Source organism: Amphiprion ocellaris, chromosome 7 (assembly GCF_022539595.1).
Source record: "Amphiprion ocellaris isolate individual 3 ecotype Okinawa chromosome 7, ASM2253959v1, whole genome shotgun sequence".
In the NCBI taxonomy this organism is placed as follows: Eukaryota; Metazoa; Chordata; class Actinopteri; family Pomacentridae; genus Amphiprion; species Amphiprion ocellaris.
The window spans coordinates 31,210,137-31,229,957 of NC_072772.1; the positions used below are offsets into that span (position 1 = coordinate 31,210,137).

The 19,821-nt window shown below is 42.5% G+C and overlaps 2 protein-coding genes across 5 annotated transcripts in view; one reads left to right on the forward strand and one right to left on the reverse strand.

The window, feature by feature from the left end:
• Positions 1–39: 39 nt before the first annotated feature.
• LOC111577346 (C-X-C chemokine receptor type 5) lies at positions 40–3,497 on the forward strand. Of its 2 annotated transcripts, none has more exons than XM_023283580.3 (2): positions 40–181; positions 2,216–3,497. In XM_023283580.3, exons 1-2 carry the CDS (start codon positions 173–175, stop codon positions 3,275–3,277), a joined length of 1,071 nt encoding a protein of 356 aa, XP_023139348.2. In that variant the 5' UTR covers positions 40–172; the 3' UTR covers positions 3,278–3,497. The 2 variants fall into 2 exon arrangements, with proteins under 2 accessions (XP_023139348.2, XP_023139347.2); XM_023283579.3 differs by lacking the exon at positions 40–181 and adding an exon at positions 218–745.
• A 62-nt stretch (positions 3,498–3,559) lies between these two features.
• Positions 3,560–19,821, reverse strand: part of bcl9l (bcl9 like) — a 33,533-nt gene continuing 17,271 nt past the window's right edge. For 2 of the 3 annotated variants that reach the window (XM_023283577.3, XM_035954336.2), the window contains exons 2-9: positions 13,815–13,888; positions 12,516–12,928; positions 10,107–10,229; positions 9,558–9,732; positions 9,334–9,418; positions 6,564–8,979; positions 6,191–6,445; positions 3,560–5,282 (exon numbers count right to left, since the gene is read on the reverse strand). In XM_023283577.3, the coding sequence (XP_023139345.2) occupies positions 4,090–5,282; positions 6,191–6,445; positions 6,564–8,979; positions 9,334–9,418; positions 9,558–9,732; positions 10,107–10,229; positions 12,516–12,840 (4,572 nt within the window). In that variant the 5' untranslated portion in view covers positions 12,841–12,928; positions 13,815–13,888 and the 3' untranslated portion in view covers positions 3,560–4,089. Of the gene's footprint in view, positions 5,283–6,190; positions 6,446–6,563; positions 8,980–9,333; positions 9,419–9,557; positions 9,733–10,106; positions 10,230–12,515; positions 12,929–13,814; positions 13,889–14,499; positions 14,750–19,821 lie in introns of those variants that run through there. The other variant, XM_055012236.1, reaches the window with a different exon arrangement.

The window sequence follows — 19,821 nt, forward strand, 5'->3', positions numbered from 1 at the left end:
TCCACTCTGGCTTTGATCACTTGTGTGGAGAGGCATCCTGCCATCTGCTTTCTGTCTGTTTCCACGTTCTGCAGCTGTGCATGCTCGCCATTTCTTTTTTCTGCTCCTGAAATTAAATGAAAAGCTGATAAATTTGTTGGCGAATCCACAAGTGCAGCACAACAACTCCAAGATGTCTGAGGTAAGCTATATTTCTCATTTTTGCTCTATGTTACACTTAAATAACCTCCATATGAATGTTCCATGTCGGTTTATACATAAAATTAACAATAATAAAGCATTTCCCGACATGCTGGGTTTTGTTTAAAGGCCTATCAGTGGCATTTTCCCACCAAAATTTGTCTGGAGAACCAATAACAGATTAGATTTACAGTACTGGCCACTGCAACTCAAATATGCAATTAATTAAATATGACAATCACAACAGAACTGATGGCAGTGAATGTTGCAGGATGTCTGGATGTTGCATTCACAAAAAGTGTTGCCAAAAACGCCGAAATAGATCTGATAAGCTCGGTATAATTGTCTGTAATGATAGGGTGGCGCGTCTTGGACTTGCATTACTGCGCTTGCATGTTAATTATAGAAAGCCAAGCAAAAAGCTGTGATCGTGTTTTGGCATTCGTTCTTCCAGCCCCAACACTAAAAGGAAGTACACACATTTCCCTGCAGCAGTGCGAGACATACATTCAAGTGCATGCGAGTTACCCATATGGCTTTAACAAAGACTTACACAGCATTTGAGGTAAGACATAATTAAAAATCCAACAAACTGATGCTAAATTACTGTAGATGTCCCATAGAGGTGTTGGCTTTTGCAGCATTTTTACAGGGAGAAATTCTGCGCTAAATGTTATTTTAGATATTCACATGCAGGACTTTTGTATGTGTATTTTGCAATATCTACAACTATAAAGCCTGAAATATGTTAGGTCTTACTGTCATTTTGTCTGTTCTTAAATATTCTTTAACCGCACCTCAACAACTTTTAGTAGCTTCCTGTGCGAGACAGAACTGCACCAAACTTATTGGATTATGCTTTAACAAACCTCATCAGCAGCATTTTAAAGATATTTTGAGGTAATGGGCAACGTGTAGCCGTCACCTATGATTAAAACTCAGCTATAGGATTTTCTAAAAATAACTTCTTTCAAAGTTAAGAGGGGAAATTCACAAATTTCTCACAGTATCTTCAATTACTGAACCGTGAAAATGCACCAGATGTGGGTTAGTTACATAGGGTGTAGACTGTTTTTTCCATGTTAACTCACAAGGGACACCAGCAAGGAAGAAATTAACTTCAATACCTCCTATATGACAGATGTTTAGGGTCACACTGATGCAGAAAAATATAATAATTTAAGGAAGCGATGCAGTTATATCGGATGATTTCCACTTCAAAATCACAATTATTTCATCAGTCTGTTGCTCAGCATTGCTTGTCAGGGGAATAAAATGTAAACAATTGATAACTGTAGTGGAAATTACATTATAAAATGTTGCTAAACATTGTGATGTAAGAACGGCAATGATTAGTTTGAACAGTATTAAAGTGAAGTTTTTCTTTTTAGAATAACGAAGTAGCATAATTAGAAAAAGATTTACTCCTGTCATATGCAAAGACATTTTTTTAGAAGTTACATTCATTTTTATAACATTGCTTTACAGTAAAATGATGCATTCAGTGTTGCAAGATTCCGAATATATTTGTTAACATCACATTTTATCCGTACGGACATTTGTGTTTTTGTTTTTCTAAGTTTCTGAAAATACCATTTTGACTATTTTAGTTGTTTTTTTTTTTTACCAGCTAGACCACATTTACAGTGAAGATAGATAGACAGACAGACTGACAGACAGACAGACAGAGATAGATTTGGTTGTTGATTGGGGGAAATCATGATATTTTTAATATATTATTAGCCAAAGTAGGAAGTTTTGCCTTATTTGCGCTAAAAATACCTCTTAGTTGGCATAAAGAGGAAGTGAAAGCAATCTGGCCTATACAGTGTTTCCTGCCTAATGATTTGCATGACAAAACTGCAGGGACAGACACAGCAAGCACACTTCTGCAGCGATTCAGATTTAACTTCATTACGAGAAAAGACTATTAAAATGAAGCCAAAATCAATTATCAGTACAGTGGTGCATTATTTCACAGCACTGTTTCATGTAAATAAAAAAACTTATTTTCTCTGTGTGTATTTTTTTAAAGGATTACACCCAAGATGTTTTTAACTGGACTGACTACCCTGATGAGTACGACACCATCTGTGCTGAGGAGCAGCTCAGCCTGCAGGGCTTCTACGTCGTGTTCCCGGCTGTCCTCTACAGTGTGATCTTCCTGCTGGGCGTGACGGGGAACGGCCTGATGATAACAGTCCTCCTGACTCGCTGGCGTCAGCTGCGCATCACAGAGATCTACCTGCTGCACCTCGCCCTCGCTGACCTCATGCTCCTGATTACGCTGCCTTTTGAAGTAGTCCAGAGCATCACCGGTTGGGTATTCGGGGAGTTTCTCTGCATGCTCTGGGGTGTGTTCATGCATCTGAGCATCCTCTGTGGGAGTATCCTTCTAGCTTGCATTGGATTTGATCGGTATTTGGCCATTGTTCACGCAATCCCTAGTATGCAAAGTCGGCGTCCCAGAGTTGTGCACCTGACATGCATTGTGCTTTGGCTTCTCTGTTTGGGTTTGTCAGCACCGAATGCTGCGTTTCTCTCTGTGGCACGAGAAGACATGAACTCCTCTCGGCTCTCCTGCTACTATTATCGTTACGGTATAAACGCACATAACTGGGTTGTGACCAACAGATTTCTACATCACGTGTGCTTTTTTGTACCTCTGGCTGCCATGAGCTACTGCTACACAGCCCTCATAATCACTTTGTGCAAGAGTCAGAAAAGCCAAGCCAAGAAAGGAGCCATTCGACTGGCTCTACTCGTCACGATTGTGTTTTGCGTCTGTTGGCTACCATATAACATCACCTCACTGGTGCAAACCTTGGTAGACTTTGAGGTTCTTACGTTTAGCAGCTGTGACTTTTTCACCTCACTGCCACCGGCCCTTTTTGTGACACAATGTCTGGGTATGTCACACTGCTGTCTGAACCCTTTCTTGTACGCTTTTGTTGGGGTTCGGTTTCGCAACGAGCTGATACATTTGCTTTGCAAACTGGGCTGCAGCCGCATTTGTCTGCCTTTCATCAGAGCTCAGGGTCACAGCCGACCGTCTGTTTCTGACGGCGTGACGACCAACAGCACCGTCCTCAACTGACAAACTCTGTTCTGCGGTTTTCTACTTGTATTGATGTAAAAAGCTCTAATTTTTATCAAGCGTTCTGTTAATATAGTACCCATTGCTTCTTTGTCTGCATTTAAAATGTTTTATTCACCCAGTCAAGAGAAAAAAAATTTTATCGTTTCACCAAAGTCTGTTTTTTTGCTTGTATTGTAGCTACTGCTGACTGAACTCAATAAAGATTTCATATATTATACAGCAACTGCATCCTGTTGTCAGTGTTATCAAATAACAATAACCGACAATAAATCACCAAAACCATGTCAGAGATTGTTATTATTCTATTTTTAGACTCCTATTAAAACACAGTTATACAGAACAACTGCAAACAATCACAAATTGCATCTTATATACAGCAAGTATATATTATATATATATTTATATAATTTCTTTGCACAACAGTTTGGTAGTTGGAGAAAATAAATCAATGATATTAAAACAAATAGAAATTTGAGGCACTCCTCTCCTGATCGCCACTCTGTTCCCACAACAAATACACACATTTTTTGAAATATACACATTTTACAGTATTTTTAGAAAATGGCTTCAAATTTGTTATTGAACAGTGTTACAGTGCTTTTAAATATTTCATATTTAATCAGTTCTAATCCCCAATTTGAAGATTATCACTGATTAGATTTTTTTTCTTTTTTTTTTTAATTGATTCCTCTTTTCAAACAACTACAAGAATAACAGTAATGAAAAAATTTGGACACAATGGGAAGGTAACCTAGTGAACACGTGTTTTTTTTTTTTTTGTTTGTTTTTTTACAGTTTATTGAGCTGGATCAGAATGGCATATTAGCCATACCGCCAGGGCCATAGCCAATGGGACTGTCCAGAGACATTCCCCGCTGTCTGAGAGACTGTGGGCCCATCATACCAGACTGTGGGTGGGGAGGGCCCATCATGGGACCCTGAGGGGACATTAGAGGGCCCTGGGGTCCAAAAGGTTCCCCTGGAATCGACATGCTTCGCTGTTTAGCCTGCATCATCATGATATTCTGCTGTGCCATCAGATTGTGTGGGTGCTGCTGGGAGGGCATCATGCCGGGGTATGGGTTGGAAGGATGGTGGAGGAGGCTGTTGGCCATCATGGCTTGCTGTTGCTGGAGTTGCTGCTGGGACACCAGTCCTGTCCTTCCCATCATGTGTCCGGGGCCGCACATGGGGCCCATGCCTCCACTAGACACCATACCCCTGGAGCCCCCCTGAGGAATGCCCATGCTTTGGCGTATTCCACCGTGCGAGGGGTGAGGCGGCAGCTGCTGTTCGGCCATCATGTTCTGTAGGCTCGCTAAGTGGGGGTTGGACGAAGGGCCACTGCTGTGCGGAGGGCCAGAAGAAGACAGCTGTTTAAGCAGCTGCTGCGGAGTAGGCTGCTGGGATGGTGGCCCCGAATGTGGATTCTGATGTGGCTCACTCTTAGGGAAGTACTGAAGAGTGCTACTGGGCTTATCAGAAGGAATGATGCGGGAGAGATCAAACTCCGGGATCCCTGTGTGACTGGGTCGTATGACTTCACTCAGATCCGGCCCATCTCCCATAGGAAGAGAGGCAAATGAGTCTGACGGGTGAGAAGGACGTTGCTGAGGATGCCCTTTGCTGAGCAGGTGTAGCTGCTGATGTGGCAGAATATCCTCATTAGACTGAGAGAAATTCTGTGACATTCCTCCAATAGGCGAGTGCATGGGCCCGTGTGACGGCGGCTGCATGCGAGGAAAACCCGCCATCTGGTTCTGAGATATTGGTGAAACGTTGCAGGGCCCCATTCCGTCAGGTCCTCCTCCTCCCATCATGGCAGAATTCATGGCAGTCATGGCCATTTGGTTTGGGGAAGAAAGCACAGGTCCTGAGGCGTCATGGGACAGGTGCTGCTGACCTTGGCTTACAATACCCATCGGGCTTTGTGGATCACTGTGGGGCCCGATGGATCCCTGGGAGACCATGATCTGTGATGCCTGGGGATTCCCCATGTTTCCTAGTAACAAAACAAGGCAGACATGTTGAGAAAAGAAAAAAAATATCATACTGTAAACATTTAAAAATAAATATTTTACTCAATCTGTAACATAAATTAAGTATTTATTGGGTATCTGTTAAAAAAACACATAATCTGGGGGTTAATATGGACAAACGGTGTGTATAGACGGAATTAATACTGTAGCTGCAGCTATTATTTCAGCATAGAGTACTGCGATGTGCACACAGTGTGATGTCATGACAACCTGTGTAAACACATCACGCTACAACTTTATTTATAGCAGTCTTAGTTGTACGGAAATATTTTACTTATGGAAAGGATGATATTGGCCAAAACAGCTACTATGTCTGCTTTGTCTTTCCATATAGTAGTTAAATCAACACCACAAAGCTCTGTATGGAGAGTGCAAAGTCAGATCTGAATGCGTTTAAGGCAAAAACAAAAATATTTCAAATGCTTGCAGCAGTGTTACAATATATGACAAAGGTTGCAAAACTGTCTTCATGCCTAAAACAAATTAAATAAATAAAAATCTTTACAATGAATAGCAATTTTCAGGTTTTTAAATTAGTTTTAAATTTCTATGTCAATGATCTCACCTACAAAATCTCCCTTATTATTGCTGAATGATATATATTTTTCCTAAATAGTTATTCAAGTCATCTGGTGAAAATTCCAGTATGTTTCTATGTTGCAGTATACGTTGCAGAAAAACAATCGCAATGTGAGTTTTTTTCAATATCATGCAGCCCTAATTATTACACTTCATTAATTCAGTGTCTGTCTAACAGCTTGGCAATATTTTCAAATGACAGAATTAACCAGTGCTATTCAGTTGCTTCCTCTCTGTATCAGCTCTATAGAATTGTCTCTGTCTGTTTCAATACATGTTCTTATTTTCATACCTCCAATGCTGACACCAGATAGAAGAGGCCGATCTGGCAGCATCTCATCGTCGGAAGTGGCGATTGTTTTGATTGCATCATGGTAGAGAGGAGTAGAGCTGGGCATGGCATACTTGGACATCTGAGACATGATCAGAGATAAAGGATTCTGAGATGGTGGGGCATCGGGAGAGGAAGTAAATGGCATACTAGGATTCATTGAGCCTGGCTGGCTAATGGGGGTAGAGTTGGAACTCCTGGGTGGAAGTGATTGTCCTGCAAAGAAGATTAAAACACTATTAATGTCACATCAACATAAGCAACAGCAGTAATAATGATCAGAGATGCCAGTACTGGAATCTCTGATGTCTGTTGGTCTTGGATTGGAGTGTACCTGTCTCAGTAGAACTACTTCCTCCGTTGCCCACTACCTTCCCACCGGTTGGACCACCTGGACTTGGAAGAGCTGTTTTCGGAGACGTCCACCCTGGAGAGCCCACAGCCATGGCTGGGGACTTGAGTCGTCCAGGAGATGCAGATGGAGAGTGCAATCCAAGGTTGGAAGACCCCATCACCTGGGGAGACTTCATGGAAGAAGAGGAAGGAGTCCCAGCACCAGATGCAGGGGGAAGAGGAGGGTGATGCCCAGCGGAGGACATCTGTGATGGGGACTTCAGTCCTGGAGCCGAAGGGGAAGGTAGAAGAGGAGATGGCTCTTGGTTGAGGGATGGAGACTTGAGCTGATGAGGAGGAGGCACTGAAGGAGACGTCAGGGGGTTCACATTAACTGACAGGTCAGAGGGGTGCCGAGGACCGAGGTCTGCTCCCCTAAGGCCTCCGCTAATCGGCATATGACTAAGCCGTGATGTACCTCCCATTTGATTAGGACCTTGCTGGTCGGGCCCAAACATCTCAGGACCAGGTTGTTGAAGATAGGGTCCTTCCACCTGCCCTCCGGAGAAGGGACCTTGATTGGGAAACTGGAAGTGACCATCAGGTCCTGGCATCATTCCCTTATTTCCTCCTCTTCCATTCTGTGAAGCCCTGATTCGTGAAATCTCTCCAGTGCCAAACATCTCACCTAAAGGTCCCCCTCCAGAATGACCCCCTCGGAGCTTCTGGGATAAGATCATCTGCTGCTGTTGCTGAACATTCATCTGTGGGTTCATGTTCATTGGGAGGTTTCCCCCCAGAGGAGAATCCACCAAGTCTCTCATCTGAGGACCCCCTCCAGGAGAGCCCATGATCTCCCGTGAAGTAGGAAAGTCCACAGGATCACCTCGAACGCTGGGCGGACCCCGGCCCATTCCTAAATTGGGAAAGTCTGGACCCCCAAGATTTTCCATAATTCTTGAGCCGAGGTTTCCTTGTTGCTGCTGTTTAGCTAATCTGTCAAGTTCAAACCTGGAAACACCCTGCATGTGCCGTTTCTCCATGATGCGAAACATTTCCTCACGTGTCAACAGATGCTCTGGGTCACCTTGCAAGTGTTGAGGAGGTCCACCAGGGTAGCAGCCATGAAAAGGACCTCCACCACTGATGTTGTTGGGCATATCATCTAACCAAATCATCCCTGGGCGGGTGGGCCTTTGGGGTCCCAGGCTTTCCATTGATAAAACCGCCCCTGGACTACCAGGAAAACCCCCTCCCCCAGGCTGCCCTCTCTGCATCGGCCCCATGAACCTTGGGCCACGGGGTCCTTCTTGGTGCATGTCCATCATTCGTGCATTTCCACCCATTCCTCCACCCATTATATTGGAAGGACCCCACTGTTGGTCTCCAGGCTTGCTGTGGTAGGGAGGAGGGGGTCCTCTCATCATCATGGGGCCTCCATGCATGCTCATCTCAGACATCATTCTAAAGTGCTGGGGATGTGTAGGCGGCTGTATTTCCTGCTGCCGCCTCTTCTCCTGGTAATATTCTTCTTGAAGTTTCCTCCAGGCCATCTGCTCTGGGGTCAGCCCTTCTGGTCCCAGTAACTGAACCATGTCGTCCCCAGGTGAAGACAGCTGGTGATGGGGGTGCTGCGGTAGGTTATGGTGAGAGTCCATTTGAGGGCTGTCAAGGGCAGGTCCACCAAGCGATTGTGTTTGGGAAATTATAGACTGGAGGGGTTCTTCATATTTCTTCATCCCTCCCATTGGAGCCAAAGCAGATGATAACAAATTGCCACTATTGCAATTTCCAGAGTTATTGGTACCATTATCACTGTCCTCTAGAATACCACTCCTATCAGTATTGTTGCTATTATTTAGGTTGGATGAGTTATTAGGAGCACTGTTGTTGGAGCCTGCTGGGTCTCCAGGACCTCCACCAGCTCCACTGCGCAGAAGCAGCCTCTCGATGTCTCTGAGCGTTTGTAAAGAGCGCTCCCTGTGTTCCAGCTGTTCTTTGGAAAGGCCATCTGTGTTCCCTGGGCCACTCCTCTGGACTGTGTCACTCTGTAGGTGTGCAGAGAGGATGGAGGGACTTCCAGAGGGAGAAACAGTAGCAACAGGAAGAGGCATGCCGCCTGCACCTTCCCCATCTCCAGACCCTGGATCTGGGCCTGCAGGCGTTGCTGTGCTCCCTCCATCTGACCTGTGGGGGACGATGCTGTTATTGCTGGAAGCTCCACCAGGTCTGGTCTGAGAGGATTCATTATCAGAGTGTCCTGCTGATGATGGCGTTCCTGCAGGATGCAGCGGACCCCCAACTCCTGCAGAAGCCGGACGTGGAGTTCCACTTTGGGATTTTGGGGTGCCAGTGGGTGGAGAGCTGCTGGAGTTTACCTTCTCAGGCAGGTTAGGAAGCTTCCCTGATGGGTGGCCCTGTAGCAGGCAAAAGTAGGAAAAGCTATTAAGATGTCATTTCACCTTTAATTGCATTGCTGCTCATTCACTTCATCATTATTTAAATTGGTTTTCAAGTTGTCTTCAAAAATTATATGATATAATGCCTATTTGTCAAACAGCACAAATTGAATATTGCTTCTCATTATTATTCACAGAGGTTTAACAGGCAACAAATAGAAACAGGAACAAAGAGCTACCTGAAATAAAAATAGTTAAACAAGTCAACCATGCCACATAATTTGCACCTGTGGTTTTCACAGTGGCAAAAACACTTTTACTCTCCTGTGGTTATATAAACATTTGAGATCTTCTTTAATTTGAATGTCTGACCTGCTCCAACTTGGAGTGTGGAACATTTTGCTGGTGAAACAGGAGGATGGACTCAGTCTGCCCTTTCATTACAGCCTCTGCAGCACTGTCGAACAAAGACATAACACAAATTTAATTGCTCACTGTAGTTTCAAGCGTATAATCTTAATAATAGTAAAAAAAAAAAAAAAAAAAAATCATCTCTATTTATGATGTGATGTTTGATGACTGCAAATATTTGTCACCTGTTGGCTAGGCTGGTTGTGAAAACATATACCACTTGCTGTGAAGGCTGAGGCGGCTCTGGTTTTATCCCTGGACCCACTCCACATCCCAAAACCGGGCCCACAGGTTCAGACATGGGTCCGGCAGACAGGCGATCGGAGAGTCCCTGGATAGGACCTGCCAGCCCTCGCTCCCCTGAAAAGAGTCAGTAGTACATTGGTTTAGTTTCTCCAGACTGGCAGCTTGGATTTTCAATGCAATACCAGCACATTCCTTTAGCTACAACATCTGAACACTAGATGGAGCTAAAACACATGTAAAGTCAAATCAGTGAAAGGGATAGTATAGCATTCCAAGCTGACATCTTCCTTTCAGTGTGTGAGCGCAGGATCTGACACAGCTATTGATAATTTATGGCTTCAACCTGTTGCATTCAGAGCAAATAAAAATGAGACATGGTAGAGGATTTCTGCCTGGAATTCATTCACTGCTGTGGTCACAATAACACTATTGTTGGACACCAGCTAAAGGTTGCATGTTGTCCCCAGTGTTGAGGCAGATGGACTCACGGTGGGCTGCAGTGTGCGGCTTGTCTTCATCCTCCTCTGTGTCAGGTCCAGAGCACCATTCATCCCCACTATATGGCTGTTTCTTCTCCAGAACACAGCGCCGCTTACTGCGCATAACACCCTCTAGAGGATAACACACACACATCAATACATGGATAACAACTGTCATACTACTGTCCCTTTAAAGGGTATTACAGATGTTATTCTGTTTTTATCATTAACTGATAATGGTATAAATTCTCCTCTGTATTTGCCAAAACTAATGTTCTATCTCTTCCAGTGTAGTCCACTGAAAGATGCGGGATCTCAACTTCCTCGACAAAAGTAACTGACTTCAAATCAATCAAATGGTCTTAAATAAAAACAGTAATCATGTAATCATGTTAGTAAAGTGTACTATATTCAAAGTCATTATAGACTACCATATGGATCAATATTTTAATACACACGCTGAATCCTATAAAGGTGAAACACAGACTCATGCACACATTCTTGAACCATCTCTGTAGAAAAATGTCATATGCAGCCATAAAAAAAAAAGCAGCAACAAACAACTAAATGTTTCCTTTTTGCCTGTGCAACAGTTTTAAATACTAGAGGCAGAACCAGTTGACATGGCATCTGACCAGGACGGTACCTGAATATCTACTGAGGCAGGTGACCAGAGTGGGGTGATTATATATCCTCTCTGAACTGGGAAAACCTTGGGAGTCCCTCAGTTCTGCTAAAACTGCCTCCACAACATGATTCTACATGAGCAGTGGTGGATAATGACACAGTAATGAAATATAAGGTATAAAAATACTACACTTTAGAGGTAAATATTTAAAACTGCTGCCATCTGCAGTTGTGTTCACCTATGTATTGTCATGCTGTACTGTATGTAACAATTTGCCATGCATGAATTGAATGTTTTGTTTAGCAGAGCTTCATCACAAGTCCCCAATATGATTTTATGGTCACAAGCAGCTACTGGCCAAGAGTACATTGTTAGATCCAACCTAATACAACAGTGTATTCAAACTCTAAATGGTGATAGAAGAGAAGATTACTGTCATATTTAGAGCAGCCCTACAGCACATTAGTGACAGTGTTTCAGGTTTGTTAGTCAAAATCTTTCTGATTTGTGGATGAAAACTGCCTCTCAATAAGCACAAAAGATGAGCTCAAAAGCCTGCTAATGTAAAGTATGGAGGGAAGTTGCTATGACAATATAGAAAAAAGGACAGCAGAGGGAGGACTGCTGCCTTGTCAGAGAGAGGCAGCATGAAAGAGCTGACCTCTTGTTTTTTATTACCAGCAGTTACTGGTTTATCTAAGAGAGCCAGCTCAGTTTTTCACTGAATCTTTACAGGTTTCAAGGTTTGGTGGCAGGGTGATTTCACATAAAGAGGAGCTACGCAGTTTAGTTCTTCAACATGCAGAATAATCACAACAAAGGAGACAGAAAAGAGAGAGATGGGAGGAGTATTTTTGGTGTTTATGTGTAGAGGGAGCCAGGAGAGCTTTGCTTTCAAATGATCGTTCATTTCTTTCAGCCTCTGTTGCTCTTTGTGTTGGAACCACACCTCTGCCTCGGTGTGTATTACTGATGTTGTGAGGACATATAGCTGTTAATTCAGTCACATTGTGGGAACTCGCCTCAGTGTTGGGGACAAAAGGCGAAACCGCCACAATGGAAATGATTAACTTCAAAGGTGAAGATTAGGTTTAAGATTAGGGTTAAGGGTTAGAGCTCGGTGAGTAGTTGTTACGGTTTTGGGGAAGTCTCCAGGAAATTAGTCAATGTAATGTCCTCTGAAGTGATGGAAACATGACTGTATATGTGTGTGTTTAAAGAGAAGGTTCAAGTCATGTACAGGAAGCCCAGATGAGTTTCACAAAACACATTAATGTCATCTGCAGCCAAACCCTCGCATGAACACTTAAATAAGCAACAGCAAAACAAAATGCAAAACAAACACTTTGTGCTGAATCACGTGGACGCAAATATTTACCCAAACACTCACAAAAACTCATCACCTCCTGCTATAATAACAACCTCTCTGAGCTTGCTAAATTTTCACGACCTCGTGACACGTCTCTCCCTCTGAGCAGCCACAGAAAACCTCGCTGTGTTTTCATCTGAGACACGTCACTGCCGTGCAGCCACGGCACAAACAATCAAAAGCCAGGGGGAAATTCTGATGCTTCAGTGAAAGGTCAGGGCATTTCAGCAAGAGAGAAAACAAGTCCTCTCAGTCCTTACATTCACTTCCTGCTGTGGAGGAGGTGAATGCGCGTAATCTGGTATTTCGGGTAAAGATGTGGCTGATAAGGAAGCTAAAGGAAGTGAACTTCTGCATGGTTAGAACTGAACCACGCTGACTGAATGTCCCAGATGCTGTTACAGTTTCTTGTATACTTTACCTCCTTTGGCATCTGCCTCCAGCACTGGAGGAATGGCATTTCTTGATTCACCAGAATCAATGGAGACGCTCCGCTCCCGCTTGGATTTGGTTTTCAGCATCCCTCCGATGCTGCTCACTGATTGGCTGATGGCCTTAAGCCCGGGGTTGCCGAGGGAAATCTGGTTGGTTTTGACTCCATGGCTCCCAGCGCCGACCCCCTTTGAACCCAGGTGGGCGGCAGCTCCCTGCTGCTGCTGCTGCTGCTGATTCACGCCGGGTATCTGGGATCGGCCATCACTGCTGACCTGCTTGCCATGATTGGCCAGTTTATTGTCTGGGTGCATTTGAATGGCTGGTGATTGAGGCGGAGGTCTGGTACGGAGAATTTCTGGGCCTGTTAGTCAGCGGAGCTCACATTGCTTACAGGCGACACTGATGGAGAGAAAAAAAAATCTAAACTCTGATTCAGATAAATCTCTACACAGCATGCACAAGGAGCAGCTAGGAAATATAAAACAGTTAACCCTCTGAACTCCAAAACCTTCCAGCTGCTATGAAAGACGTGCAAATTATACCATTTATCAGGGACAAACACTGTAAGAACGGGAAGGATTATCTTTTTTTCCCACTTTGCAACAGTCCTTGAACTACTTGTGTGACTTTTCATCTCGTCAGGAAAGCCAAACCTAAGTTTAAAAATGTGGTATTTTATCACAGTTTGCCAGAAAAAACACTACCAGCTTCCATTAAAAAAAATTAAATTAAAAATTCTGCCATCACCAATGGAACCAGGAAGCTATCAGTGAATCAGCTGCGACAAACAGTCACATGAAAAAAATTCAGAGACTTTTCAGAAAATTTGGGCTGAACTGCAGGCTGTGTATATGGAAAAAAATGAAAATCTTAAATATTGTAGTAAAATATCTAATATTTAGAGTCTTTTTTTTTTCCAGTATTGGTAACACCTGTGGACATTCTTTGTTAATTACATTTTTTTTGTTTTTAGCCAAATAAATAATAACAGAAATTCATGTTTGTGTACTTTTTTTTTCTTTTTTTTTTAGAACTTAAGGCATTATAAGTGTGTCACACTGCCGCAAATGCACTTCTAGTCATGGTTGTGTTGTTACATTAGGGCTTTACATGACAGTGAAAAATGACCCCACAGTGACTAAAAATGTGACAGGAGTCCAAAAATGCAGAGGAACTGCTTGGGGTTTAGAGGGTTAATCTGAAAATTTCTACTTCACAGAGCACATTACACAGTCTAGTTGTGGTTTAGTCCTTTAAAGAAAAGCTTTTTAGTCTGTTCACTCACCTCATCTCACCTAGACGCTCAGTTGACACACTGCCATGCTGTTCTCCATGATGCTTCACTGGCCACACAGAGATCTGGGGAACAATCAGACAGTAATATCATCAGTAGAGGCAGATGGCGACCCTTACACCCTGTGCTATCTGTTAGAGTTAGCGTCCTCAGCCCGAGGGTCAACATCAGCTTCATGGGTGAGGACGGAAAAGAAAGAAGAAGGAGCTAAAAGACTGATAAGACAGCAGGGCCAAAGTGTGTGTGATAACTGTCCCTTTAAGGAGAAGACAGCAAAGCCGAGTTTGAGCCGAGGGAGGGAGCTGAAACTCAGAAGCAGCTCAGCAGCATGTAAGGTCCCTCCCCCTGCCAAACACTTTGCAAACCGCAAAAACTCCGCCACATGCCTACAGTGCTGTCTGCAGCAAAACCTCCCTCTCCCTCTCTCACTCAAACTCACTCTCTGTTTCACACTCGAGGCACGTGATCTGCTTTTGACAGATTTGACTGTAGGGCCATTTAGACACACAAGCAAACCTAAAAGGTTCATCTGAATTTGTTTTTAATCCATTTCAGATCCTAGATGACAAGGCCTCTCCTCCCCCCCACCTCAGCTCAGCTCTCAGCTTCTAGTTTTACTGGAAAAGTGCAGGCATAATAACAGCCTTAAACTGAGCTGAAAAGTGGAGGACATTACCCAGCACATGAGGCTTAACTCTCAGTTCAGATCCATAGCTGCAAGCTGACGCCCTTTTGACACCACCACCTGCCTGTGTCCATAACCTCCAGCTTCTGATTTTAACCTTTGCCACTGGGGTGTGCTTCCCGCCGTAGAAAGAATTCATATCCAGTCTGAAAACTACTTGTACACATGTTTTCCTGGAGTCTATCCCAAAAACGCTACTGCGCACCAAGCACCGAGCAGTTCTTCAGTGTTTTTCAAGTCTCGACAAGACCCTTCCACACCTGTTGCTGCTGAACAATAGCTGGTCAAAACAGCTATCGTGGCCTGTTCAAAACAAACAGCGAGCCCAGATATGTGGCTGACATAATGCAGATCTCGTGTAAACATTTCCACTATTTTCCATTTCTGGCCGATGACACAATCCCGGCGCTGCACGCGTCAGTCGGGTCAGCTGTCCCGCTCCAGCAGAACCATATGTACGGCTCGCTCACCTTGACAGGTAATGGCAAACACAACGGCGTAATTAGTCATTAACTAGCAGCGGCTCAGCTCGGCACAGAGAGGTGCGTTGTTCACCGGCTGAGGACTTCATCACTCATTAACTCAAACAGGGACAGTCAGACGTCGCTCCTGTTGACAAAGTGTGACTCACTCGCTTTGTGCAACACAAAGGGAAGGCAAGCTAATCATATGGTGAGATGCTGACCTTCGAGTGGGCACTTAGGAACAGATAGGCCTATCTAAAATGAATACCAGTCGAGTGAATATCAAGCAGAGGCTCTGTCACATCTGCCACGGTGATAACAAGTGGAATCAAGGTAACAAAGAAAAAGCCTAAAAAAAATCCCATTCTGTCCAGTTTTGACTGTAAGAGCAGGCACAAAAAATTAAAGAGGCGTTAAAGTAAATCTTCTGTCTCACTAGAACATTTTGTAAACATGTTCAGCCTCACACTACTATTATCCCCACTCCTCGCCACATGTATGCAGTCTATGTTTAAACAATCAGTTGCAAGGAGCATTACAATGACTTCAGCTTGTGTTGTTCAGGCTGCCTGAGTTTTTATTTACTGGATTTTAGTTTCCGTTTAGCAGTAACACATCGACGTATGAAAATTACTGCTGTTCGTCCTTAAAAGTGGAGTCTGCAGCAGTGTTCTTGCAACAATTTTAAATGTGCCATCTCAGAAAAAGCTAACACAAACTGTGAAATTAGAAAAAATTAAAAGCAAAAAGTTTCTACAGTCATTTCAGGTGGTTTTTACTTTTCAGAAACAGAACGAATTTGCCTGATGGGAGATGGAAATCCCTTTTCTGAATAAATTCTAACATTTTACTCATATAACTGATCAGGTGTTTCGGTGTCTTTGACTTCAGACAGCATGAAAAATGCAAATATCATCTGAAATGAAAGAATAATTACACCTTTACCAACTGAAAACAGTTCCTTAAGATTTCTCCATTTGTCCCCTGTGGATCGCCAAAGTTTGGTTTCTTGTACTTAGTAGTTTCCAGCTTCTACTACTCTATTACAGCCATCTGTAAAGTAGCCTATAGCACCATCCTCTTATGACGCTATGCAGCCCAGTTTATTTGAACCAAAAGCTTGATTTGCAATGATTTTTAAAATAACCTTTTAGAACATTTCGAAAGTTTGCTTCAAATTGTTTTTCGCAATCATTGCTGCAGTTTGGCTAATTAGCATATTCGGATAGTTAGCATGTGCTAGATCTACATTCCCTCTTTCTCCCGTCTTGTGCACAAGTACAAACGTGCACAAGCTTGAACCCGCACAGGACCGTCTGGATCCATCTGAGCCAATTTCTTGTTTCTTATTTACAGGGTCGTGGCTGTGTGCCAACATTGGATATTCTTTTCAGTTAGCGGACCAAGAAGAATTTGACAAATGTCGTTTTGCATTAGAATCACTAATTTTACTTTTAACGATCATATAGTAGACAGGGCTGAAGAATTATTTGATTTCAACTCGAAATATGACATAATGCAATCGGCAAATCGCAAAAGCTGCAATGCGGGACATACATAAGTAGTAAGGTTAAGGCTGCAAGGTAGTGTCATTTAACTTGAGCAGATTAAGAGGTCGTTACTGTTTGTCCACTGTGTATGTTATATGGATCAGACATGGTTCAACTGCAATAAGCCCATTCTCATTAATTAACAGCTACATGAAACATCTGTTCACATGATTTAAATCTATCGCAAATAAATACTTGCAACATTTGTTAAAAAAAGAAAATCACAATTAGATCTTCACCTCAAACGGCCCAGTTGTTCGAATGCATAGTAAATGCTGTCTGTTGACTTTCTGGAAGAACAGCTAGCTGGTATGACTGAGATTTTTTAGTTGGCGTATTAATGTTTAACTGAACTGTTGTGCAGCCACAGGTCTCAAACAAAGCAGGTCTCTCTGTTCAAGACAAGGAATTCTGTTCATGTTGTACTTTTCACAACTCTGGAAATGCAACATGAACATCCAACTTGTGTTTCACAGACAAAAGACCATAATTAATGTGGAGTAAATAAAGTCATTCAAAAAAAACATTTTGAAGCCTGTTAATGCTAAAAATCACTTTATTGATGTACCTGTGATGATTTGTCAGTCATCATCACAAGTATTTTTTGTTTTATATTTGTGCCACTTACTTTTTAATGATTTTTTTCCCCAATTTTACACTTAGTTTTCTGCTCTGATTTGTGATTTTATGGTTTGTAGTGACACCGAACAAGACAAATTGGACGTGCGTGTTCTGCCATCAGCTCGGGTTTTTGTTCATAAAAAAGCACAAGCTAATCAGACACACCTGGGGTTCCAACGCTGAACTTAATTGGTGTCATCTGCATTCATTACATCCTGACCTCAATACATGAACATAACAAGACATTAAACAGCTGAGCTTGAGATATGATTAGCACTTAATTATGGTGACATTTGAATGATGCGTTCAAATCAAATCAACATGGCTGCTAGGCAATTAATCTACAATAAAAATCAAGGTTGTAAAATCAAAGTTAATACCCCTTAAGAGAGGCGTTGTTCTTGGTTTCCCTCCCACCTCGTCCAAGTCGGTTTCTGCCAAAGCAGGTCTGAAAATTCATTTTCAGTCTAGCTTTTCTGTTCTTGTTGACAAAGCTGCGTTTCTCCATCTGGCCCGACAGACTGAAGCTTTCCTGATCAAACAGATTCTTCTGCAGTCATCTTCAGGAGGTTTAGCAGCTTCTCGGCGGCAAGAAAATATGTCGCTCTCATACATTTCTATCTGGAAGCCGAAAATGCTAATTGTACTTCCACTTAATATAAGATCGATAGACATAAGGGTGACATGACCAACTTGTTGAATTTCACACCTAAGTTGAGTCTCCAGCAAGTGGGGAGAGATAATGGGATGATAGCTTAAGATCCAAGTCTAACTATGCAAACAAAGGAGCGAGCTGACCCGGTTTGTAAAGGTGCAAACACCAGTATAGCTTGTTATGTAAAGGGCACCACTTCCTGTGATTGATCACACATACCGGGTGTGTACAGAGACTGACTAATCAAGGCCCTGGCGTCACCCATACTGAGGAGCAGCTGACCAATTAGTGAGAAAACGCATAAAAAAATAACAAGTTAATCATTTCTCAAACTACGAAACTCAAAAAAATAATTGCTGCTAACATATATTGCCATTTGACTCTTGGACTCATTCAAATGTACACTGCAGAGTTGATAAAAATACAAAAATAATTCTGAATAAAGTGCGACTACATGGATGCAGGCCTGGAGTGCATTTATTGGCTCAGTGTAATAAATGAGAAAGAATAATCCTGTATTATCAGTAACAGACTTAGCAGCCACCAACAATTCAGAAATAGATTCATGCATGTCCTGTTACAAAAGTCTGCTGCTCTAATGAAGTTGGCTGAACACCCAAATTAAAACTGTATTTAGCAACACAATTTAATGAAAGTTATAAAAGCTGCTCAGCCTCTTAAAAAGTCACGGGATGGATCCAGAACGTAAGAAGATGCGGCATCTGGCCAGAAAACAGGGAAATTAGTAGTTGAGATGCTCGATGATGCTGAATTAACTCCACGGTCCTCCAGTGAAGAAGTAAAATCAGAGCCCACGAGGAAGAATCATGTGGTGACAGTCTGTTTAGTGTCACTGAGAGGACACCAGAGCCCACTATCAGTCCACTGCACATACAGATGCCAATGAAAAACAATACAACACAGATACATAACACAGAGATGTCTGGATAACTTGGTAAAATCCAGATCCCATCGAATCTGGCACAGGACCTAGAGAAAACAGAGCTGCTCTGGGCTTTAAATAGGGCAACATGGAGCCCTGCGTTTACCTGGGGTCAAATCTGTAAAGAAGACTTTGAAATCTGTAATCTAATATTAATAAATTGCATGCATCAATTACCAGAAATAATTAGCTATTATATACCACCCCTGATAAGGACATTTTAAAGGCTATAAAGTGTGTTTAGCACAGTATATCAATGTATCTCAGTTCAAATTAACATGTAACTGTATTAAACTCATTAAACTGCCCATGACTCGACAACATTAGCTGTTTTTGTGTAGCACTATACAGAGTTAACGCGCTCACCTAGCAGTCAAAAGCTGGAAAATCCAGAGTAAACATGCAGAGCTGAAGAATTCCCCAAGCAGCATCAAGAGAAAGTATGTCAGGGGAACAGAGCCACATAGAGTAAATGTAGTAAAATATTAATAGTACAGTCATTTCAGGGGTATCACTGCACTGAAACATAGTGTTGGCCTGCTGGTGGCTCCTCAGCGACAGTGATTTTTGAAAAAGTTGCTAAAATTACACCATTTATCACAGCCAGAACCTGTAAAAACTTAAAAAAAAAAATCAGATGACATGTTGTTCTATTGGGTAAACTATCCAAATCTAAGAATAAAATTGGCATATTTCATCAAAATGAGTTTATTCTACATGTCTCACTTTTTTTTAAAAAAGGCAGAAATAAATCATTTGCACTAACTACATTGTGAAAAAAACAAAAAACTATGTACTCCTTAGCACTAATACTAAGCCACTAGTGGTTCAGCTGCAGCCCACAATCACATGACAAAAATTCTGAGTATTTTCAGCTTAACTGCAGGCAGTGTTTACACAAAGCAGACAGGAGACAATTATGGAAACAAATAAAAATGGAAGGAGTAAAATATCTGCAGTATGTAGAGTTACCGTTGTTTTTCAGCATTGGTAACACCTTGTTGAATCCAGGCTTTTTTTCCCAGTTGTTTTGGTAAAATACACACTACTGTTCAAAAGGTTGGGGTCACCCAGGCAATT

Bases quoted from the DNA above. Each gene is read 5' to 3' on its own strand.
- LOC111577346 (XM_023283579.3), top strand. From the start codon at position 698: ATGCGAGTTACCCATATGGCTTTAACAAAGACTTACACAGCATTTGAG. The intron at 746-2,215 runs GTAAGACATAAT...ATTTTTTTAAAG, and splicing joins AGACTTACACAGCATTTGAG to GATTACACCCAAGATGTTTT.